This window comes from Cynocephalus volans, chromosome 9 (assembly GCF_027409185.1).
Source record: "Cynocephalus volans isolate mCynVol1 chromosome 9, mCynVol1.pri, whole genome shotgun sequence".
NCBI lineage: Eukaryota > Metazoa > Chordata > Mammalia > Dermoptera > Cynocephalidae > Cynocephalus > Cynocephalus volans.
The window spans coordinates 122,855,418-122,881,775 of record NC_084468.1 but is presented as its reverse complement, the minus strand read 5'-3'; the positions used below and the strand labels follow the sequence as shown (position 1 = coordinate 122,881,775).

The window sequence follows — 26,358 nt, the reverse complement described above, 5'->3', positions numbered from 1 at the left end:
ATTTAGTAGTGGGATTAGGAGGTGAAATAGGACTAACTTTGACTTTTTAATTCTTTACATTTCCATATATATTTTTCCATTGAGTATATCAAGAGAAGAAAGAATGTAGCTCATATCCTCTATTAACATTAGACATTATTAAGAGGGAAAAACAGTTTTTGTGAAAGAACTCCTATATTCTCCAGATTTAAAGTCAGTGTTTGGTAATAACTGGATATTTGATTTCTTTTCACTTTGTAAGTCAGCCAAAATCCAGACACTACCTAAAAGGAATGAGCAATTTTAAAAATTAAACTAAAAAACATTTTTACATATTTCGTATTAGACTGGGCGGTGATAATATGTAACTGTTCTTCAGGACTTATTTAAGAATAGGATCAAGAAGAATTATTTGTTAGCTAGACCTTGGAGACATTTTCTTATCACTAGATGAGCTTGCAAAAAGATCTCTCTAGAAAGTTTTACATCAAAAAGAAAAGATTTCTGCCTCTAACCTAGTTAGCAAAAAGATACTTCTTGTGGTGTGTCATGTTTGTTAGGAATTTCAGGAAAATCTGAATTCTTTTTGTTCTATATCACCTTTTCCCCCCACAATTTAATTCTCAGAAAATAAGGCCAAAATTTAGAATAATTACTCAGAATGAAAATATTCTTTTGAAGAGGAAACCAAGTATTTGGTTGTAGAGGAAAAATAAATTAAAAGGTAGTAATTTCTTTCTTTTTTTTGTATAAGTTTCATCATTACACAATGTAAACATTTTTTGTGGCCCTTTACCAATTTCTTCCTAACCTCTCCTTCCCCTACCAGTAATTTCTTTTTGAGGCATTTGGTTTCTTGAATAAACTTGAACATCCTTTTTTTTTTTCTTTTTATTTTTTTTTCTGGGGATTTTGGTCTAACAATTAGCATCTATTTATGTTTACAACATTAAGCTTTAGCTATTTGGTTTGGAAAAACAAAGTTGGCAGAATCACATTTGTTTTTAGTTCCATTGCTAGCACTACATTGCCTAGGTAGGAGGCCCTCAGAGAAGCCAGTTATCTACATGAGACAAAAAGCACCAGTTATTCTGTCTAGCCTTCATGTGCAGGCCTATGTTCTGGGAAGAGAGGCTTCCATGAAAAAGGGAAGAACTTTTGGTGAACCTTATCTTGGGAATAAGAGTAAAGGGCAGAAGCCAGTACATTCATTTTACCATCCCACAAAGGGAAACAGGAACTGTGTAAGGTCAGAGACCACCATTGTAAGATCATATAACTCTACACTTAATTTTTTTTATCCTCTTTTTCTCTATAGTAGTAGCAAGTTATTTAATAAAAAGAATCTCTATATTTGCTTTTGGAGGCTGCAAGGAATGGGGAGGCTAATGAGAGATTATAGTTGATTTGCAGTTAGTCTTGGGGGAAACAGAATTCCAAAAGATAGAATAGTTGAAAGAGAAAAAAGGCTGAATTCTTGTGTTTATCAAAGGAAGGAAAAGAGTAAGAAGAGTTGCCCTAGATTTGAGACCATTGGGGGGCTGCCTGAGACTGCCTGTGATGTGCATAGCACTGTTCTTTTTATTTGCACTAGAACAAGAAATTAAATATGGCCCCTGCTTTTAAGGAGCTCTCTCTCTTGTGGGGAAGATATATAAGGAAACAACTCTTTACAACCTCAAGTTTAATAAAATCAGTGTTGTTAAGAGTGAGGAGGAGAGCTGTTTAGCTAATTATTTTAATGGGAAGTTTACATTTCAGCTCCCCACTCTGATCAATCCATTCTTTATGTAGTAATCAAAGTCATTTAAAATATAAATTTATGAGTGGGATGATACTCATTTCCCTAAAATTTTTTAGTAGTTTTTAATTGCACTTTAGGATAAAAGGCAGGAGTTTTTTTTAACATGGCTTTCAAGACTGAGTAATTCTGCTGCTCTCATTCATCTAGAAACAATAATAGCAACAACAACAAAAAGATATATATCTCTATCTATCTATCTATCTATCTATCTATCTATCTATCTATCTATCTATCTATCTATCTATCTATCTATCTATCTATCTATCTATCTATCTATCTATCTATCTATCTATCTATCTATCTATCTATCTATCTATCTATCTATCTATCTATCTATCTATCTATCTATCTATCTATCTATCTATCTATCTATCTATCTATCTATCTATCTATCTATCTATCTATCTATCTATCGTCTGTCTATATTGTTATTGGTGGCTTGCCGGTACTGGGATCAAACCCTTGACCTTGGTGTTACAAGTTTGTGCCCTAATCAACTGAGCTAACCAGCCAGCCCCTCTTTACTATATTGCCAGGTATAGTTCATAGGGCTTTACATATTAACATATTTCATACTTTCAACAACTCTAGGCTGAATAACTTTTCCAAGGCTAGGGAGCTATTTAAGTGGTAGAAGCAGGGAGTTAAACTCAGACACTACGTAGGGCTCCAGGGCCCAACCTCAAACATTATACTCTGATGAATTATATCATACCATCCCCACCCCCACCCCAAGCACACGCAAACATTGTTGTAACCACATTGCTCTTCTCACACCCTTCCATTAATCCAAACTCTTAACTCCATAGGGTGTTCCCAAATGTTGTTTTCTTTCTAGAGCAAATTACTTTCCATTTTTCAGTTTCTAACTCCTGGTTATGCTTTAGATCTTAGTTTGAATATCACTTTCTCAGAGAGAGAGTGGACTTAGCTGATATTCTTCAATCTCAATTAGGATTGTTCTCTTATTTTTATGATAGCCCCCATTCTTTTTTTTTTGGTTAGCACCTACAGCTTATGATACATTAGACTCGTTCCATAAGGTAGTAAATACATTCCAAGAAATTTAAATCATATAAAGTGTGGCATTATTGTGAGCTTAATGAAATGGCCTGGGTCAGTCAGCACACAGGAGGAAGAGGTGTGTATGTGAAATGGGTTCCAGGATTTAGACTAAGGTATTCGAATCAGCCTAAGGTCTGTCTGTGGTTTGGTGCCACCTGGTGGTAGTTGTGCATTCCTATGACTGCTGTTTGAAGCTAGGGTGAAATGGGAGTCAATTACCAGTTGATTTGTTTGAATTCATGTATTCATGAAATTTTATCCTGCTACATTTGTATTTGTGTTTATTTGCTTAATGTTTCCACCCTATGCTCCATAAAGTCAGAAACCATATCTGTTGTGTTTATTGGAATTGCTGAGATCCAGAAACCTAGTAGATTTTCAATGAAAGTATAGGTTGAACGAATGAGAAGATATCATGAATCAGAACAGAGTGCCAAGAATTTTGTATTTTAGAGACTGGCAAGAAGTGTAGTTTAACCAGAGTTTAGTCCTTGTAGATGGCTATTATTGAAAGATAAGGCTAGAAAGGTACAGAGGGACTGGGTTATGATGGCCCTTGAATAAAATAGTGAGGAAGTGTGTGAAATATGACTTGGAGAGGATGAGAAGTGAAAAAGAGGGACATTTATTTGAAGCCTCTAAAACATAGAAGTAGAAGACATAGCTTCCAAAATACTGAGGAAGGTTAGGTAATAAACTAAACCTGACTAATTTAACAAAAGGCAACAAAGGAGAAAAAAATGATGGAAATATAAATCGTAAATCAAGATAGCAGAAATAAGTCCAAAATATATCAGAAATTATATTAAAATCATTTATTGTGATCTTAACACAATAGATGTGTTATGTATATAGCAGATGCACAAAACAAAATGAATGGGAACAGATAACACATAACAGATAAAATTAATTTGAGAAAAATGGAAAAATATGTTCAGCAGAAAAATACTAACCAAAGGAAGCTGGTGTAATAAAATAGAATTTAGGGTCAAAATCTTTAATTGGGACAAAGTGAGACCCTTCAAACTGCTAGAAGGAAGAATCCAGAAAATATAGCCATCATAAACTTATATGCATCTAACAACATAGCCTTGAAATACCATTTAAAGCAAAAAAATTTAAGTGGCAATTTCAGAATTGCCAGGAGAAATAGACATGTCTCCAAAATAGTAGACTTGGACACATCTCTGTCAAAATTGAAAAGTCAGGCAGACATAAAATTTAAAATGGCATCAAAGAATTGAGCCATGGGATTGACAAACTTAATAAACTGGAAATATATAGAATATTGTACCTAACCAAGTAAAAAAAGAACCTTATACATTTTTTCAGTTATATATAGGTGAGTTTTTAAACCTGTACTATGTCCTACAGGAATCTCAACAATGTCCAGAAAATCGGTATCATACAAGATATATTATTTCATCAAGATATAATAAAATTGGAACACAGTGAAAAGACAATCAAAATACTTCATGATATTGGAAACTAAAAACTCACTTTAATGAGTGGGTCAAAGAGGAAATAAAAATTATAAAATATTTGCAACTAAATAACAACGAAAGCATTGCATATTAAAACTTGGGCTTTGCCAGAACTTACTGGGGAATGTAATAGCTGTTGTGTTTATTGGAAAAAAAGATTGATATAGTGAGCATATATTCAAATCTAGATGTTAATAAAGGACCAGTAGAATAAATCCAAATAAAATAGAAGAAAGGTAAAAGTAAAGTCAATATTAATGAAATAGAAAATGAAATAGAATAGTAGATTATTAATAAAACCAGCACATTAATAAAATGGATGAACCTCTGTAAAGACAGATTGAGGAAAAATGAGCACTATGAAGAACAAAAATATGACCACCAGAATAAAAAGTTTAAAAATCATAAGAAATATTATGAACAGACTTGTCAAGTAATTTGCAAAACCTGTGAAGTGGGTAATGTCAAAAATATGTAAATTGCAACTGACTCAAGAAGAAATAGAAAACCTAAACAAATTGTTAACCATTCAGTTTCTTCAATATTATATATTCATCCCCCTCATGTATACATTTAAATAAAATTTATCAGACCCAGTTCTATTACTGAAATTTCAAGGGATACATAATCCTTGTCATACACAAACTGTCATAGAAAAATAGTAAAAGAGAGAAAGTTTTCCAGTTCATTTATGAAGCTAATATACCTTAACCTTAAAACTGATCCAATATAAAAATAGAAAATTTCTTGTCAAACTCATGTATGATCAAAGCTAAAGATATTCTAACTAAAGAATAGCAAATGAAATCCAGCATTGATTGATTGATTGATTTTTTTTCAAAAGATGACCGGTAAGGGGATCTTAACCCTTGACTTGGTGTTGTCAGCAACGTGCTCTCCTAAGTGAGCTAACTGGCCATCCCTATATAGGGATCCAAACCCGTGGCCTTGGTGTTATCAGCACCACACTGTCCCAAGTGAGCCATGGGCCGGTCCCCCCAGCAGTGATTTAAAAATACATAGTGACTAAATGCATACTAGGAAGGCAAGATGGCTAAATATTAGAAAATCTATTAATGTAATTGGCATGTGAATAGATTAAAGAAGAAAACTCATGTAGCCATCTCAATAGATCCAAAAAAACACTTGTAAAAATTCAACATCTACTGAAGATAAAGACTTAATCAGAATTGGAACTTAATGAGGGGTATATATTAAAAATCTTTGGCAATATCATACTTAATGGAGAAACAGGATGCCATTGGTCATCTACTAACTAGCGTTATTACTGGAGGTACTAGCCAATGCAGTAGGACAAGGAAAAGACATAAAAGGCATTAGGATCAGAAGAGAAGAAACTAAGTTGTTTTTATTTTTAGATGGTTTAATTAACACACAAGATCTAAAAGACTGTACAGGTAAACTATTAATATTGCTAAGAGGGTTCATCAGGGTTGCTGAATACAAGAGCAATTAATCGATAAAATGAAACAAAAAGATCCCATTCATAATAGTAAAAAAAAAACAAAAAAAACTCCATCAGGTACCTAGGAATAAACCTAACAGTAATGTTTAATACTTTTATGAAAATAATTATTTTATTGAGGGACATAAATAAATGAGGAGATATACAGTTTACTGAAGAGGAAACAAAGTCTAAATAGTCCAAAATCATTGATTCCTTTATTCGTATTTTTTTCTTGACTCTTTTAATCTTTAACCCACAAGCATATATGGAAAACTGAACATAATAAAGCTGTTAATTCTTCCCGAATTAATTTATAAATTTTGTACAATTTCTGGTCAAAATCTAAATTGTTTTGATGGAATTTGGCAAACTCTTTCTTAGATAAAGAAAAAAAATAGTTGACAGTTCTCCAAAAGAACCAAATGTGTTGTGCTTGCCATGTTATCCATAAAGAGTGATTCTAAAGCTATAGAAAAATTTTAAATCTGTTATTAGCCCACAGACAAATATTTTAGTAGGATGGAATGTAGAGCCCAGAAACAGAGTAAGCATATATTCATATCTGGTAAATCAGGGGGAAAGGATGGACTATTCAATAATGTATATTCACGGCCGACCCTGTGGCTCACTCGGGAGAGTGCAGCGCTGGGAGCACCGCAGCGAATTCCGCCGCGGGTTCGGATCCTATATAGGGATGGCCGGTTTGCTCACTGGCTGAGCGCAGTCACAAAAAAGGACAAAAAAAAAAAGATGTTTGGGTCGAGCCAGTGGCGCACTAGGGAGAGTGCGGCGCTGGGAGTACGGCGACGCTCCCGCCGCGGGTTCGGATCCTATATAGGAATGGCCGGTGCGAGCGCCGGTCACAAAAAATACAAAAAAAAAATAATAATAATAATAATGTATATTCTCTAAATTATGTGCATTAGGATAGATAAATTTAAAATTAGATCCCTGTTTTTTACCTTTTTGTTTTTTTAATTGACTTATTTTTTCCTTTTTGACTTCTTTATACAGCAGTCTCATCTCCCTCCCACATAAGCATCAAATTTCACTTAATTAATATATTTTTTTAGTGTGTTGTGTGTATTGTTGTATATATTTAAAGTTTACATAAGTGGTACTATGTATCTTATTCTGTTTCCTACTTTTTTTTTTTTTTTTTTTAGTATGTTCTGTTCTTAATATCCATGCATGTTGCTTTGTATATATCTAATGTTGCTTCAGACTGCTGCACAATACTCTTTCATAAATATTCACCACGTTTTATCTTTCTACTTGCCCACCCATCATTCCCTACTTGTATCAGCTAGTGCTGCATAACAAACCATTCCAAAATTTATTGACTTGAATCAAGAATCAGTTATTGTTTCTCCTGGACCTGTGGGTTAATTACATCATTCTGCTGAGATGTACTGGACTTACTCCTCTATCTGTGGTCATCTGTGGATCAGCAGAGAGCTGACTGATCTAGGAGGTCCTCATCTGGGACAACTCAGCCCTCCTTTCCGCTTTCCAGTCATCGTATTTCTTTTTCATTTCTTATGATGTTGGTCAAGAACTCCAGTACAATTGTTATATTAAAGAGTAGTGATACTAATAGGCATCCCTGTTTTATTCCTTATCTTTTTTTTTTTTTTTTTTTGAGGCTGTATGGGGATCTAAACCTTAGTGTTTATAAGGCTGTACTCTAACCAACTGAGGTAATTGGCCAGCCTGTTCCTAATCTGGAAGGGAGTGTATGGGAAGTTTCAACTTGAAATTTAATGTTTGTTGTAGGTTTTGGTATATAATGTTTACCAAGTTAAGGAATTTTTTTTTTTTTTTTTTTTTTTTTTTTTTAGTTTTATCTTTGTGATAATTATGAGGTCCTACCAAGAACTTTTTTGGTATTCTTTGATAAGTCATGGTTTTTCTCTTTAATCTATTAATGTGGTCAATTAATTAATGGATTCTCATATGTTGAATTCTTTTTGCAATTTGAGGATACATGTTGCTAATCATTTTGATTCGTTTTGCTTTAAGTTAGGGCTTTTGCATATATATTCACAAGTGAAATGTAACTATAATTTTCTTGTATTTTCCTTATCTGATTTTGGCATCAAGATTACACTAGGCTCATAAAATAAACTAGGTGACTCTTTTTTCTCTTCAGTTTTATACAACAACTTATATAAGAATCAATTTAAAAATTTTCTAGAATTTGTCTGAAAAGTTATTCAAGCCTGAAAGTTTTTGGGGAGCAGAGGTTTTGGACTACACTTTAATTTCTTCAATACTTATTATTCTATTTAATTTTGCATGTGTATGCCTATTTGAGAATTTCATATATCTCTAGGAATTTGTACATTTCATTCCAGATGTCTTTATTAGCATATAATTGAACAGTAACTTATTATTTTTTGTATCTATTGTATCTATAGTTATTTCTCCTTTTGTTTTATGTTATATTTTATATGTAATTTGTATACCTGCATATACATTTTTGTTGAAAACCCTTGCCACTGTCTATCCATTTTATGAATCCTTTGAAAACTATCTTTTGGTTTTGTGAATCTTCTCTAGTTTTTAAAATTATTGTTCCCTATTTCATTTTTCCTGCTCTTCATTATTTTCTTCCTTCTTGTTTTTTTGGATTTGCTCTGTGGCTTTTTCCATGTTATGAATTGAATGCTTATTTTTAAACGTTTTTGTTTCCTTACTGTGAAGTACTGATTTAGCTGTGTCACATATATTTTGACATGTTATATTTTTATGGTAATTAGTTTCTAAATATTTCTTAATTTCTTTATTGTTTCCTTTTTATTCCAAAGATTATTTAACATATACTGTAAGGGAAAACAGGTATTAATTCGACTGCATCAAAAACAAATTTTTGTAGCACAAAAGATACCATAGAACAACCACATTAAATGTCAAGCAGCAGGCTGGTAGAAGATATTTGCAACATATTTTGAATTATTATGTAGAACATGTTTACATTCTACAGATCAATAAGACAAAAAATGGCATAGAAAAATGACCAGACATGGGCAGTCAATTCATAGGGGAAATGTTAGTGGCCAATAAGTATATGAAAAAATGTTTATCCTTAGTACTTATTAAGTACATGCAAATTAACACAACAATGAAAAATTTTTTGTCACCCAGCAGATAGCAGAAATTTGAAAAGTCTGATTATGACTTGTATTGACAAGAATGTGGGAAAAATGGGAACTCTCATACACTGGTGTACTTGCACAGCCGCTTTGGAGAGAGTAACATAACATTAAAAATGCACTTACTCTGACCTAGAAATTTTGTTCATAGGCATATACTGTGGTGTAGCCCACATGCTTAAGAACACGCATATAAGAATTTTTTTTTTGTAGCATTGTTTATAAAAGTGAAAAGTGGAAATAACTTTATTTGCCTACCAGTAGATAATTTGACAAATAAAATGGGATAAATTCGTGCACTGGAGTAATTTGTAACATTTAAAAAATATAGTTACATTTGTTTATACTGACATGGACAGAACATAAATCTTGAATGAAGAAAGCAACATTTTAGGATGGCATAGGGCTGGCCAGTTAGCTCAGTTGGTAAGAGTGCAGCCTTGTAACACTGAGGTTGAGAGTTCCGTTCCCTGTACAGGCCAGCTGCAAAAAAAACAAACAAACAAAAAAAAACGGCATATATAGTGTAATGCCATTTATGTACCCAAAGCATGTAAAATATTACTATATATCATTCAGGGATGTACACACAAACATGTACAAGCTTATGTTAATATACTCATATGTAAAAGTGTAAAAAACAGATTGAAGAATATACACTAAACTTATGGTAGTGGTTTCTCTGGAGAGATGGAATGGTGAATGGAGACTGGGGGTAGTATTTAAAGAAAATGTTATCTTCATCCGTAATGAATTATTTCTTAGGGTGCAGGAGACCAGCCTTCGAGCTAATTGAGAAAATGTTAACAGTTGTAGGTTCTGGGAGGAAGAAGAGGGGAACGTGTCTATTTGTCACATTATTTTTAGTAATTTCTTACATGTTTCGAATACCCCTCAAAAATTGTAAAAGAGATGGGTTCCTGAACTGGGAACATAGATGACCCAGTTTTCTAGCCTGGGATGATGGTGCTGTTATTGATAGAGGAAACAAAGAAGATTTGTAGATAAAAGACCTTTAGGCAGCAGTGGGTTATTCAAATAGAAATGTTTACCATACAATTGGACATTAGGACCTATAGCTTTAAAAAATTAAGTCAGGACTGCGTAGTCCTATTTTTGAATCAGTATAGAAATTATTTTGAAAGCTCTAGGTGGGGGTTGATTATACCATTCTGGAGAGTGTGGAGAATGAAGAGAAAATCTCTAAGCATCACATTTTGGGTGAATAGTCACATTTAATGGTTGGGTGATGGCAACTAAAAAGAAACAAATAGGAAAAAACAAAGCCAGACAGTTTATTATTATGAAAATCAAATGAAGGAAAGTATTTCAATAATGGACGGTCAATAATGTCATTTGTTTGGACAAGCAGAGTCCGATGAAGGCTGAGAGCAGTTACTGAGTTTGGCAATTAAAATTTTGCTCAGTGTTGACCTTTGAAGATTTTTCATTGTGCCAGGCGCAGAAGCCATATTGTGAGAGGGATAGAAGTAATTTATTCCTTTTGTAATGAAATAAAATGTGACTTACAGTTCTAATGTATTTAGTTAAGAATTCCATTGTAAATTTTTTAAGAAACATTCTAAACAATAATCATGTATTGTTGGGAAAATAGAATAATTTAATCAGGCCCCCTTGCCTCAGGGCAGGTTGGGGGTGGTGCAGCATTCTTTGTGGGCAGGTTGTGTGGGTGGAGTTAGTGCGCCTGGGCAGCACCAACACCTTGGCTGGAGTTTACTGCCTTGGGTGGCCAGGCATGCAGCCATGCTTTCCAACCTGCCGCTTCTGAGGATCTGTTTGCCGATTACCTAGCTCATAGACCTGCGCGAAAGGGGTTTGGTGACCCAGCCTGGCGTGTGAAGGGTCTGTGAGCCAGTCTGGAATGGGCTTGAGGGGTCTGTGAGCTCCAGACCCAGCCCTAGTTCAACAATTGGCCCAGTCGGTGCAGGATTAAGGGCAGGTAAAAGAGCTCCACAATTGGTGACATTGGCAAGATTCCGACATTAGCCCTAGTGCAACAATATTAGCCCTTATAAAGTTTCACAGGAATTACAAAAAAATTTTTTACAGTTTATTAAAAATACTACACATTCTTTAATGATAATAAAGAACCCAAACCTTTGAAATTGGTTGTCATAAATATTATTTAAAATACAGAGTTTATTGACTAATTTAAATCAGTTTGCAGAGTTTCACGCACATATGGGTGCTTAATAAGTGCTATTTAAAACAGTTGTTTGTCTAATATCCTTTAGAAAAGACTAGCTGTATAATTACTTGGCAGTCTTGTAAGAGTGGCTGCTAATAATTGGAAGGAGTGTTTTGCCTAGTATAAATCATAAGGTAAAGAATCAACAAGCTCAAGGAGAGTCTGGCCCAGGAATAACTAAGTAAAATGCCTAAAACATTAACATAAGTTAAATCATACTTAAGCTATGTATCAAAAATAGTACATACTAAATCCTTACTCATCATAGGATTTCCATAGTCCATGTCCTAAAATGTATTAGTCAGGGTTCTCTAGAGAGACAGAATCAATAGGATATGTTATAATTATATGAGAGGGATTTATTAGGGGAATTAGCTCACATGACTATGAAGAAAAGTCCCATGATAGGCCTTCTATAAACTGGGTGCTGGTAGCGTGGCTCAGTCCGAGTCCAAAGGCTTCAAAACCAGGGAAGCTGATGATGTCCTTGGTGTAAGTCTTAGAACTCAAAAGTTGAATAGTCTTGAGCTCTGATGTCCACGGACAGGAGAGAAGAGATTATAGTCCGTTTTGTGTTGCTTATAACAAAATACCAGAAACCGGTTGATTTACAAAGAAACAATTTATTGCTTACAGTTTCTCAGGCTGGGGAGTCCAAAGTCCATCTAGTGGTGGCAACAGTGACCCAGGGGTCTCACGTTGCAAGTTGGTGGAAGCAGAAAGAGCAGAGAGAGAGAGACAGAGAAATACTGATTCTCTTCTTTTAAAGCCCTCAGAACCACGCCTCTGACCACCATTTTTAACCCATTAACTACAGCACGGTCCTATAACCCAATCACCTCTTCAAGGCCCTGCCTTACAATTACCATAATAGGATTTCCCACCCTCTTTAGAGTCTAAGGGGGGCTAAGTTCCTAATACATAAAACTTGGGGGACACAACTGAAGCTTCAGTGAGTTTTGGGGGGACATAATTCAATCCACTACATTCTGCCCCGGCCTCCCAAAACTCATGTCTTTTCACATGCAAATACATTCATTTATCCCCAAAGTCTTAATTTGTCTCAACTCAAAAGTCCAAAGTTCCATCTGTGAAATCAATAGAAATTATCTACTTCCAAGATACAGTGATGGGACAAACATAGGGGGTACATATTCCCATTCTAAAAGGGAGAAATAGGCCAAAAGGAAGGGGTAACAGGTCCCAGACAAGTCCAAAACCCAGCAAGGCAGGCATTTAATCTCAAAGCTGGTGATTCTTGTAACTTGAATGTCCTCTGTATGCTGGTATAAGGGTTGGGTCCCCAAGTCCTCTGGCAGCTCCGCTCCTATGGCTTTCCTGGTCTCAGGTGATGCTTTAGCTCTCCCAGGCTGGTTTTGCACTCTGGTAGTTCCACAGGTCTGGGGTCTCCATGGCAATCCCGCTCTCACAGCTCCACTAGACATGGCGCTGATGGGGTTTCTCTGCTACAGCTCCAACCCCACATTTCTGCTGGGCATTGCTCTAGTGAAGGTTGTCTGTGGTGACTCTGCGCCTGTGACAGATCTCTTCCTGGGCTCCCAGACTTCCCATACATCCTCTGAAATCAGGGAGGAGGCTCCCAAGCCTCCGTAGCTCAAGCATTCTGCAAGCCTGAAGACCTAACACCACGTGGATGCTGCCAAGGCTTCCAGCTTGTATTTTCCAGAGCTGCACGTCCAGCCACACTTGGGGCCAGTTTACCCACAGTTGGAGTAGCCAAAGCAGCTGGGGTGCTGGTGCTGGAAGCAGCTTCTCAAGGTGGCCCTGGGCAGCGAGCCCATGGAGGGTGCCTCAGGCCTGTTCCCCTAGACCATTTTGTCCCCATAGGTCTCTGAGCCAGAAATGGAAGAGTTGGCCTCAGAGGCTTCTGTAATGCTTTCAGGGCCTTTTTCTCCTCTTGATAATCCCTTTTGTTTGTGCTAATTTTCTTAGCTAATGGTCAGTGAGCTGCACCATTGCATGCTCTCTTCTTCTCTACCACATGGCCAGGCTGCAAATTTTCCAAATCTTTATGCTCTGCTTCCCTTTTAAATTTTGGCTTTATGTCGTGCCTTTTCCACCATAACTTAACATAGGTTGTAGAGAGTAGCCATGCAGCTTCCTTAATGCTGTGCTGCTTAGAAATTTCTTCCGCCAGATACTCTGGTTCACAACTCCTAAGTTCCACCTTCCACAAATTCCTGGACACGATGCTGCCAAATTCTTTGCCAGTTCACAGCAAGAGTGATCTGTTAAACTCCTTTTTTCTATCTGAGACGTCCTTGGAAACGTCTTTACAATCTATGTGTCTGTCAGCATTCTGGTCACCACCATTTAACCATTTAACTCTAAAGTGTTCCAAACTTTCTCCCATCTTTTTGTCTTCTTCTGAGTCCTCCAAACTCCTCCAACCTCTCCTCAACATCCACTTCCAAAGCCATTTCCACATTTCACGTATCTCTTATAAGCAACACCCGAACTCTCTGGTACCAATTTTCTGTATTCGTCAGTTTATGTTGCTTATAACAAAATACTTGAAACTGGGTGATTTATAAAGAAAACGAAGTTGATTGCTTATAGTTTCTCAGGCTGGGGAGTCCAAAGTCCTTCTGGTGGTAGCGACATGACCCAGGGGTCTCACATTGCAAGATGGTGGAAGAGAGAGTGAGCAAGAGAAAAAGACAGACCCGTCTCTTTTTTGAGCACGGTCCTACAACCCAATCACCTCTTCAAGGCCCCACCTTACAATTACCATAATAGAATTTCCCACACTGTTTACAGTCACAGTGGGGCAAAGTTCCTAATATGTAAAACTTGGGGGACACAACTCAAGCTTCAATGAGTTTTTGGGCGGACATAATTCAATCCTCTGCATGAAATAAATGCTATCTATTTGCTTATGACAAGATAACTTATGATAACATAACTTTTAGGAGCCATGGACTTCTTTGAGAATCTAAAAATGGCCATGTTCTTTTTCAGAAAAATGCATATTTCATTAACAAAATTTTGCCCTTGTGAGCCCCTGTTAAAAATTCATGCTTTATGATGGTTTTTATACATATAGATAACTTTCCTGGGTGGTAATTCAAAATGTAGCATATATTTGTTATTATTTAATTTCATGTATAAGCACTTTTGTATATCTTATTGTCTCTAAGACTTTCACTCTTGGTGATGGCTTCTGTGTGAATTGAGAAGGCTTCATTTTTTTCTTTTGTTACATAATTTAGTGCTAATAGTAATAGGCACCTACAACAGAAAGTTGCTCAAAGCAAGTGCTGGATAATTATTTGTTGAATAAATAAAAGAATATGTGACTCTGGGTTCAGACATCTTCATTTTAATAATATTTTGCAAAACCTATTAAATAAAACAAATCAGTAATATAAAAAATTGCAAATAGAAAATTAAAGAGTAGTATAAAACATGAAATAATGCATTTTTTCTCTTTGTAAATCTGTAGACTGCACTCCTATAACTATTGTCTATCTTCCAATGTTGATGAACCAAGCCTTACTTAGTGGTCCTAAATCACCTGATTTCCACATTATGTCCTTCATAGACATATTTTTCTTACAGATTCATTTTCTTGACCCCTTTTTTCTCCTGAGTATGCCCAAAACAACAGCTCTGAATTTCATTGTTAGTTTGGTTGTATAGGAAAAACTTAGACTGCCTCCTATTGGCCTCCTCCTATTGTCTCACAGTTCACTACTGAAAATATTTTTTCTCCTAATTTCTCACAAAGATACTTCCCATTGCTTTAATTTTTGCCATTAAAAAGCAAAAACATCAACCATTTTGCTGTTGATAATACATAAATTTAGTAATAGTATAATGGATTTAACTTTTCATTTATTTTATGACTAAATTTTATAGAAGACAGTTTTGTAGAATTTTTCACCTTGAAATCACAAGATACTTTGTGACCTTTGTCAAATTATTTAACTTTTTGGGGCCTCAGTTTCCTGATGTGTAAAATGAGGGGATTGGACTAATTTGGTGATTCTCGGATAACTCTTAGAAAATTGTTATCCTCCCAAATTATGAGAAGATAACGTAAGTGGATAGAATGTCCTCTTCCTTTTATTCCTACCAGTAATTTTTTTTAAACTTTAAAGACTGTTGCCCTTTGTTTGTACTAGAATCTGGTATATGACACTGTCTGATAGAGCACACGTTATATATTGGTTTTTAAAGTGTAATATATCTAATTCATAGTAGTTAGGAAAAAGACGTCATGACATTCAGGTTCTTTGTTTTTTGAAAACCTCTAGATCTGTAGGCTTCTTTCCAACCATAACATTTTATGATTCTGTGTACCAGACAAAGAAAAAATACAAATGAAATTATCGGAGTAATCTAAAAACAAAAACATTTAAAATCTATATGGTATTGGAAACAATTATATATTTACATCTCTCTCAAGAATTTTTTCATCTTGGTTACCACAGGACCACAGAATCATTTGAATAGCACAGGTAAACAATGTATGGCCATTGGCATACAAATTCTATAAAAAGGCCTTGGATATTTAATTATTTGGTTATATTATACTATAATTATAATGATTATATTTATTATTTTCAAAATGCAGAGAGTGTAGATTTGAAAGAGTTGATGCCCAGGCTATATGGAATTAGCAAATGAAAAGCACTGCTCAGAATTCTGTGGTTAAAAGTTGGAGGTCATTTAGAAATCCTTTTCTTTCTTTATCTAAGCTGTGAAATGTGACAAATTGGTATTTTAAACTGCCCCTTCCGTATCAATTATCTTTCACTAACAAATTCCCCCACATTTAGCAGCTTAAAATAACAAACATTTACCATATCACACAGTTTTTGAAGTTAAGGATTGGTTGGGGAGTGCCTTAGCATGGTTCTGGTTTGGGGTCTTTCATGAGGCTACGGTCTTTCAGCCAGGGCTTCAGTCAGGCATGATTAGGGATAGAAGGTCTGTTTCCTTAGGTAGCTCAGTCACATGGCTGTTGGTATGATGCCATTGTTCCTTGCCTTATTTTTCCACCTCCACAGAGCTGCTTGAGTGTACTCATGACATTGCAGTTGGCTTCCTCCAAGAGCTAGTGATGCAATCACTTCAGCTTTATTCTGTTTGTTAGAAGTGAGGAGGGCGGGGGGAATTAGGCTCCACTTCTTGAAGAGAGGAATATAAAAGAATTTGTGGATAAGAAAATCGATAGGTACTAAAGGGATCATAACAGAAAAGTTCTTTGTTACTTTGGTTTCTGGAGAGAGTTTGAGAGTAAGGGCTCTGGTGTCAGAGTGCTTGGGTTCAAATTCTGGCCCTGCACTTCATTAACTTTATGACCTTGAGCAAGAACCTTAGATTTCTCTTCTATAAAATGACCGTATAGGAATGTGAAGAGTAATAAGTGAAAAAATGAAGGCAAAGCATTTAGCATAGTGGCATTTATTTGGTAAGCATTCAATAAGAGTGAGCTATTATTCATCTTTTTTTTTTTTCCTGTTAGGATATAGCAGTAACTTTAATATGGAGAATGTCTTTCTGTAATGTTATTTGCAGAATATGAATTTGCACTACAATGTCTACCACACTAGCTGCCTATTCTTACTCGGTTTTAAAAATTCAGCTTAATACTTAATCTCAAAGACCTCAAAAAATACAGATAAGTGTGTGTATACACATACACATATTTTATTTGGCAGCTGGCCAGTACAGGGACCCAACCCTGTGACCTTGGTGTTATAAGACTGCACTCTAACCAGATGAGCTAACTGACCGGCCCTCATACACATATTTTATTATAGTCATCCCTTAGTATCACAGGGAATTGGTTCCCGGACCTTCCACAGATGCTCGAGTCCCTGACATAAAATGGCTATACTATTTCCATATAACCTACACACATTCTCCAGTATACTTTATTAACTCATGTCTAAATTACCTATAATACTTATCGTGAATGCTTTGCAAATAGTTGTGTTGTTTAGGGAATAATAAGAAAAAAAATCAGTATATATTAAGTACAGATGCAACCATCCATTATTTTTTTCCTGGATGTTTTTTCTTTTCTTCCTTTTTTTTTTTGGTGGCTGGCTAGTTTGGGGACCTGAACCCTTGACCTTGTTAAATGTTTTTGATCGTGGTTGGTTGAGTCCATGGATATGGAGGGCTGACTGTCCATGTATTCACATGTACTACATTCATACATACTACATGGTTTGAGTCATATTGTATAGAAAAATACATATACACTGAAATCCTGCCACATACATCTTTTTAATATTTTCCTATGTGTTTAAAAATTATTCAAATTGGGGCCGAGCCTGTGACGCACTTGGTAGAGTGCTGCGCTGGGAGCGCGGCGACACTCCGCCGCGGGTTCGGATCCCATATAGGAATGGCCAGTGCGCTCACTGGCTGAGTGCTGGTCACGAAAAAGACAAAAAAAAAAAAAAATTATTCAAATATATTGTTTTTAACAAACTAATCCATTGAATGTCTTCATTGTTTTCTCAGGCCTCCAAAATGAAATTCCTGGGTCAGATAATATGAACCTCTTTTAGAATCTTTTAGAACCTCTTTTAGAATCTTGATATTGCCACATTGCCACATTGCAAGTATCAGTCTCTAAAACGTATTGGTGGCTTTTGAAAGCCTAGTTACATAGCAAGGCAGAATTGCATTAAATCCCAGGGTATTGTGTTTTTAGAAGAGCTTTAAGTATATAGGAATACTTTCTGGTCTTTCTGCATTTCTCTCTCTGTGTGTATGTATATGAATGTGTGTATATGTATACAAGTATATACAACTTAAATATAATGCAGGAATAGATATACCCTCTATTCTCTTGGAGCTTACAATATAAGGCTGACATGAATATGTGTAATTAGGATAACAGAGAGTAAAATACATACACATATACACTATTCTCTTTTTAAGACATATCACAAAGGCAAATAGTAGTAGGGTAAAAGTTATGTATCAGACTTCAAACTGACTCTTTTCCACATTGAGAAGGCTACTCATTCTACTTGAGCCAAGTTGAATGGTCACCTCCACAAAAAATAAACCTTTGGCTTATGTTAGTTACTCTTACACTTTTCCTTTCTAAGTAGAATACATGAAAAAAGAACTGATTGTGATAGGAGAGGAAATTCAGATTTGTTATCAATTTCAATGATTTGCCTAAACCCAGCAATCACCCCTTGGTATTCCTTATCACCCCCCATATGGAAACTGTTTAAGATGCTGCCTATCAATGCATTTCCTTGTTTTAAGTTGATTAGCAATTAAAAAATAAAAGCTACCAGTCATCTAGTTCCTTTTGTCCCATACATGACACGTTTACCTAACTCAAGAGTGAGTTATACTTTGGAAATGGCATGTATGTTCTTTATTTTTGGGGGGCGGGGGGAGAGTGGGGATCATGGTGGTAGAGCTAGTGGAAAGGACCAAGAGAATAAATGAGTATTAGAAGAAAATGAGAAAAATTAGTCAAGTGTTGCATAAATCCAGTCTGATGCTGTACTGATGTTGGGCAAACATTTATAAAATTAAATTGCATTAATATTACCACTAAATTTTTTCTCTAGATTATCAGCACAGTTCAGTCCCTTCAGATGATAAAAATTGTTACCTTAGTTGTTTTACATTTTAAACTGCCACATATCTTGTGTTTATTCAGCAAATACTGAGCACTTACTCTGTAGGAGGCACTATTCCATGTAAATTTTGTGTATAAACAACTTTAGGGTAACATTTTGTTTCAATTTTTATATTACAAAATTCTGAAATCAGGGAAGCATTTTGTTTTAGTGAAGTCTTATTCCCCGTGTTTTCAATAAATCTATAGTCACTAAATTGGCAACTTAGCTTCTTCCTCTTCCATTGTATTTTAATATGTACGTTATTTGTAATGAGGTCAGTTTCTAGCAAAAAGATTTTTTTGAAGTAGGTGATGATATCAATGAATATGTTCATTTATTTCCCAAATGAACCAAACAGAAATGAAAGGGTACATGAATTTCATAATTAGCAAATTCGGGGAGTCTAATGTAATCTCCCAGAAGTTGGCGTGTTCTGTTGTTTACTAGATACCTATTTAGTGTGCTCCTTTGACACTTTTGTAAAGGGAGAAGGACAAAGTCGGTCTTCGAAAGTAGTTGGGAGCTCCTTACTTTCCAAGTAAAGCTTTTAGAATATTTTCTAGGTATGACTTTTTTGTTAGTGTTCCTATCTTAAAGTTCAGCTCTTTCAAGGGGAACAGGTTGCATGTTGCATAAGCTTTGAAAAGGCCCAAACAAGTTAAATAGCCACCTTTATTTACAGCAGCGGGACTAAGTATTAAATCGCTCCCAGGAAGAAAATTTGATTAATGGCTCTTTTCCAGAGGGGGGAGAATTGCAGACTTTCCTTCCGCAGAGCGTGAAATGTGCCTTTTCCTGTCGAGGGGCTGTGTCCTCGCTGCGGCTCCCGGAGCGACTTCCCAGCTTCAGGTGTCTTTCTCGCCGCGGGCTGCGGCCACTCTCGGGAGCTAGCGTCCGGGACTTCCTGTCTGGGCGCGGGGCGGAAGGATCGCGTTGCCAACCGAGCCGCCGCAGCCCCCCCCCCCCCCGCCCCTGCCGTTAGGTGGTGGGGTTTCTCAGCCCGGCGGCGGGAGGCGGGCCGGCTTCGGCTTCCTGTCGGGAGGACGCGCAAGGATCCGGGCGTTGGAGTGTGTGCGAGTGCGTGAGTGTGTGTCGATCGCACGGCGTGTGTCTGCGGCCGCGGATACCGCCTCCTACCCTGCCGCCGCTGCTCACGGTATAAGTCAATGTGAAGCAGCAGCTTCAGCCCCGGGATAAACATGGCGACGTCTCTGCATGAGGGACCCACGAACCAGCTGGATCTGCTCATCCGGGCCGGTAAGGACCGGGGAACTTTTCTCCCGTGCATCGATGCAGCAGGAGAGGGGGTGCACAGAAGGCGGGGTGACTCCCCTGTAGCGGTCAGTGCATGGGGTACAGTGTCCACCTCACAGTCACTGGGGCGGCCGGGGGAAAGGGGGGAGTGAATGAAGTAATGGAGGCGACGAATCAGGAAGTGATCACCTTGGAGAGTAACCTGCCTCGAATCCGGCGCTGTCGCTTCAGAGTGGGCTCCGCGAGCAGCGGCGGCAGCTGCCGGGCGTAGCGCTGGCAGCGGGTGCTGGAGAACGGAGCCGCGGCTAAGTTGGGGACTCGGGAGCGGACGAGTTGTGCGCTTCACCCCAGTTGCAAAGGAACCAGGAAGTGAGTGAGGCTGTTGTCTCGGCTGCGCCTGCCACGCTGTCTGGCCGGAGAGGCCGCTTCTGCCCGCGGTCGGAGGCGGCGGGCTTCTCCGGGGAGCGCTCACCACCCCGCCCCGCTCTTTTCGGACTTTGTCCACAAATCCACGACTTCCGCGTGGATGAGGCCGCCCAGGGCGATGTCCGGTCGATCGATACCCGCCAAAAAAATGCTCTGACCCTCCCTGCTCCTCACATCCCCACCTTCTGCAACCTCAGGAGTAACGGTTCTGGAAAGGGTCACTTAATAGTGTTGAGGAACGGGGATGGTGTTTCCAAGGGGCCCGCCTCCCTTTCCTTATTTAATGGGCGGCTGTGAAGAAACTAGGCTTATGCCCCTTCCCTCGTGGGTTTTTTTTGGGGTGGGGTGGGGAGCATCGAAAGGACACGGCACTTAATTTGTACCCTTGATCTGGAGCGTTGGGGCGTCAGAGAAGAACATTTATTTTTGTAAACAGTGGGTGAATGTGAAGGAGTGGGGCGGGAGGGCGGGAGTCTTGGCCCTAGGGAAGTCTCAGCAAGGAATTGCCCCCTTCTCCCCTCCCCCCCAAACCTCCCACCATAGCGGAAGCGCCTCGGAGAGGACAGAACGGACGGGATTGACAGGCCTCTGGTTCCAATCTGCTCTGTGAGATGTTCCAAATAAGAACGTTGATTTCTGGGGGCGGGACTAAGGGCCCGCTGTGGGCCAATGAAGATTGGGCGGGAGTGAAGCTGACAATGTACGCATGGAATTGGAGGGAAGAGGAGTGTAAACACGGAAGTGGCCGCAGGGGTGGGGGATGTGCAGCGCCACTGCTGCAGCGGAAGGGCACGGACTTAAGTTACATAGAAAAAGCAGCTTTACTTAATAGCGGACAGTAGTGAGGGCCCTGACAGCGCAGCGAGGGCCCTGGGTCGATGTAGCACTGCTGGAATACTATTTACGTACTGTAATAATAACACATATGTTCCTTTGCCCGGATTCTATTTCATGTCGCCATCGTTGGGAATTGGAAGATCAGAAATATTCACCAAGAACAGTAATGCAAACATTATTTTCCATCCATTGTTTTTAGGGAGGGGAATTGAAATTGGTAGTTTGGTTGGCGAAACACTGTGATTCAGTTCGGTTTGGGGAAATTATGAACACATGTTATGTATATTTCTAAATTTAACAGAACTTTTAAGGTCAAATAAAGTCTGGAATATTATAACCATATGCATTGTATAACGTAATGGTAACTACCCTTTTATTGTATAAAATGTAATATTACACGTTTTAAAGGTCCCCCCCATCAAAAAACCCCATAGTTTACTGAGTAGGGATTAAAACGCATTTGTTTGACAGTTATTTTCTGATCATAATGAGAACTTCAGTTTTAGTCGTAAGAGGTAACAGCACAATGGAAACTTTGTTCCTTTGTGTATGTTCAGTCCACCAATAACATAATAGGAATTAAAGGATAGAATTTTTGGCTTTATATTATTGGTACTGACGATACTTGGAATTGTTGGGTCCCTGATATTTCCTTGAAGTGCTGAACGTGTACATTTCAAGAGATGTTTTCACTGGTGTGAACATTCAGAGAGAACGTTAGAATAGCCTCCTCAGTCAGAACTTTGAAAAATACTATAAAGGTAAGAGGACTGAACTTTGCCAAAGAAAGGTATTTTTTCATAAGATTTTGGCTTTATCGGCGAAACTGAATGTGACCTGTACATATTTTGCTTGGAGTGTGTATATAGACAGACAGTCTTTGGTTTGAAAAGAGAAAAGTTTTGTCTTTTTAAAAAGTTAAATGCCGTTTTCCAGCTAGCTCTCCTGCAGTTTTTCTACAATTAAAGCTTCTTTAGGGGCCTGCCTGTGGCTCACTTGGGAGAGTGTGGTGCTGATAACACCAAGGCCATGGGTTCGGATCCCTGTATAGGGATGGTCAGTTAAGCTCACTCGGGAGAGGGTGGTGCTGACACCACCAAGTCAAGGGTTAAGATCCCCTTACCGGTCATCTTTATTAATTTTTAAAAGCTTCTTTAATGATCATAATGTTCTGTAAAGAATGTTTTACATATACTTATTTTCAAATTATTTCCTTAATCATGTTCTTGTACTCTGAAACTCCCTTGCAAGCCCTATTTTAGAAGGAAACTTGAGACAGGTTTGGTGATTTACCCAAGGTTTATTCAGTAAGTTAATAGTTGGGGAGGAAAGATGGCCCAGAAAATTAAGAATCATGGTTCTCAGTTTTTATTGCTGCCTATTTCCAGTGGCACTGGGAGAGTGTTGTTTGTATTTGTAAAATGGACAAAATGATACCTGTTTATCTCCTTGAGGGAATTCATCAAATATTAGAGGAAATTCTTCCTTACAAAGATTTTATAGTCTAATTGAGGAGACAGATGAAAATGTAATTAATGTATAAATGTTAAAATAGCTACAGTAATTGTTACAATGTCTTGATGATTAGTGTAAAATGACTGATTTGTGAAAACTTCTAGAGAAGATAAGCTTTAAGTTGAGTAATGTTAGCATAACTTGTTTCTAAGAAAGTATAAAGCACTTGACGTTATCACTACTATTTTTACATGTTAATGTACTAGAGGATATGCTTTGGCTTTTTTTTTCCCTTTGCAGCTGGCTGGTATGGGGATCCGAACCCTGATGATGGTGTCATAACGCTGCACTCTAACCAACTGAGCTATCCTGCTAGTCCTATATGCACTCCTTTAGCTATCAATATTTATGCTGTCAGAGGAGTTTGAGTAAGGGATGTAATAAATAAGCTTATTTGTTAAAAATCGGTTATTTTAAAATACGAGATATTTTTGTGGTAAAGACTTGACATACTTGACATACTTTCATTGATGTATGAGAATGAGCCTTGACTCTGAAGTCAAAGTTGAGGTACTATATCTAGCTGTTACTGAGCTTGCTGTGTGCTAGCGACTTAACCTCTTTAGGGGTTCATCTCTTGTACGAGGACAGGGTTGACTAGATGTTATCTAATGACTTTTAAAGCTCTTAAAATTGTAAGTGGCTCAGAAATATTTAATAGAAAGTAAGGTTGCTATGTAATTGGAAGGTTAATTTCTTGTAGCCAAAATAGAAGTGTGTTCCAAACTGGAACTCGAGGCTGAGTCTATACGTTGTAAATCAATGATATAATTTATTTAATAATTTTGGCTCATTTTTAGTATAAATAGCTTAATAGAAGAAAAACAAATGTCAAGCATTGTTACTTTCCTAATATATATGTAAAAGTATTATGTATGTATGGTCTGGATTTTCTGGAAGATTTGCAGTTTAAAATATCCTGCCTTCTTATTCTCAAGTATATTTTACTTGACTTTTTCTTCTTTTAATTTGAGAAATAAGAACACTAGAAGTTTTGTTGTACAATGCAGTTACTAAATGAAAGGGGACATTTTCTGGAAATTTTGCCTAGATATTTTCACTGATAAAACAAATCTGTCTCATTTTGTAGGAGTTCATTGTGAAATTAGAAACTGAAAATCTCATTTCTGATTTACTCTAAATTGAAATATCTAGTATCAATCTTGAAAAGATCATCAAATTGAAAAAAATTAGCAGTATGTGAAAAAAAAAGTATGTGTTGAAATAAAACTGGAGGAATGGCTTAATTTTCCATTTAAAAAATTTATTTGAAAGCGTCTAAGATACCACCTCATAATTTATTGCATCATTGGTACTAAAATTCATATAAAAACTGAATTAAAGTAACATCAGTATGTAGTCAATAAGGGTTTTCAACATAAAATAATTTCCTTTAGAAACAAATTTGGTTGGGGTGGAAGGGAAGACAGTCAAGTGTTCTTAATAATTATTTAAAATAACTCCTTGTTTTATCTATAGCTTATTAAATCTTCAAAAGGATGCAAGAAAATCCTTATGAAAAATGTTTTTAAAAATCCTCTATGTATGAGTGGATAAATATTGTTTTATTTATAGAAGTGGAATCATTATTGTTCATCTACACACTGATGTTTATGTTTAGAAGCTAAAAAGTATGGGAACATGAGGAAAGAATTTGGTTGTTATTAATTGGTGATATACGGTTACACCTGTATTTCTCAAAAACCAAAATCTCTGAGCTGGTGATTCTGGGAGTCCCAGGAGCCTTTCAAAGGATCAGTGAAGTCAAAACTGTTTTCATCATAATATTAAGACATTGCCATTTCACTTTTACAAGTTTACCAGAGATATTCCAACAGATTGAATGAAGAAAGAGATAGGAGAATCCAACTGCCTTCTATTAAATCGAGTATTAAAAAGATTTGTAAAAATGTAAAAAACAAAGCTACTCACTTATTTTTTTGTTTTTAAAGTTGTTTTTTTGTACAGATATTTGTTTATAAGTAATGTTTCTATTATTTTAAATAAACACATAAAGTTTTGTTTGTTTTAATTTCAAATTCGATAGATAACTATATAGGACCTAATAAAATTTCTTTGAGGTTCTTCATAATTTGAGTGTAAAAGGGTCCTCTGACCAAAAAAGTTTGAGACTACCTGAATTAGTGTTGTTTAGGGCTACACTGTTCAACATGGTAGCCACTAGCTATATGTGGTTACTGAGTATTTGAAATGTGGCTGAGAAACTGAATTTTTAATTTTATTTAATTTTAATTAATTAAAAATATAAAACTAAAGCAGTGGAAAACTTCTTTATATTGATTACATGTTGAAATGACAGTATTTTGGATATACTGGGTTAAATGAAAGGTATTAATTTCACCTTTTTTTTTTTTGGACTAGTAAGGGGATAGCAACCCTTGGCACCACGCTCAGCCAGTGAGCGCACCGGCCATCCCTATATAGGATCCGAACCCGCAGCCTTGGCGCTACCAGCGCAGCATTCTCCTGAGTGAGCCACGGGGCTGGCCCTTAATTTCACTTTTTTTACTTTTTGAAATGTGGCTACTAGAAAATTTAAAATTTTATGTGGCTTATATTATATTTTTATCGGACAGCTGTGGTTTAGAAAATAATTTTAGTTCTTTTTCCCTTTTATACCCTATGACAATGATATTGATTACATAAGGTCAAGGGAAAAAGTAAAGGTAGAGTGTCCCAGACCTTTTTTTTTAAACTTTTTCCCCATTTCATTGCATTCGTTTGTATTCATCCACCTATTACTGTTACAGCCTTTGGGCATTAGAGGATAGATAATCTGGTAAATCAGGTGCAGTAGTGGATTGATGACCTTGTAATATTAGTTTTTGATGTTGCTTGTAGGGGAATAATACCACTAGTGTTTTCTAATTTGTTTCTATTGCCCTGACTAAATTGTTTCTAAATTTTATTTTTGACTTGAGAACATTGTTTTGAGCTGGATCCATTGCCAGCATTCTCTTATGCAAAGCTGAGAGGTCTGCCTCTTGTCACACTTAATTACCAAGTTTGGTATTTTGTAACAGCTGTTGAGTGAGTATGGAATAGTCTACAGTACAAACACTGGTTAATTAGAAAGACAAATAGAAAAAGATTTTCACCAATAGTAAATGGGGGCATAAGCAAATTTTATTTTTTGCACTGTAATTAAAATTAAGATAGTTTTTGAAATTTATTTGATGCATTTTATTTCTTGAAAAAAGATTGACCAGCAATACCAACTGCTAGTGGTAACTACAGAATGATACCTGTCAGATTACTTTTAGCTTCATTGTTTCTATTTTTAAAATGAGTTGCTTATTTTTTCCTCCCATAAATTTCATACACAGATCTAGAAAGATACCAGTAAATTACGTTTTAAATAAGAGATGAGGAAATTTGGTTTTTCAGCTCTTGCTTGTAGTTTGCTTACTTTAATTGCACAACACTGTTAAATTCATGTTTATCCTTAAGAATTGTGCAAAATTTTAGTTTAAATTTTAGTATTGAAAAGCTTTAAAAAAGTATAGA

The 26,358-nt window shown here is 36.7% G+C and overlaps 1 protein-coding gene across 8 annotated transcripts in view; it reads left to right on the top strand.

Annotated features, from left to right (window-relative positions):
* ELF2 (E74 like ETS transcription factor 2) overlaps positions 1 to 26,358 on the top strand; it is a 99,971-nt gene that overhangs the window by 57,808 nt on the left and 15,805 nt on the right. The window contains exon 1 of one of the 8 annotated variants that reach the window (XM_063107695.1): positions 19,837 to 20,055. The exons of 6 other annotated variants lie outside the window; for them this stretch is intronic. In XM_063107695.1, the coding sequence (XP_062963765.1) occupies positions 19,998 to 20,055 (58 nt within the window). In that variant the 5' untranslated portion in view covers positions 19,837 to 19,997. Of the gene's footprint in view, positions 1 to 19,836; positions 20,056 to 26,358 lie in introns of those variants that run through there. One more of the 8 variants, XM_063107693.1, reaches the window with a different exon arrangement.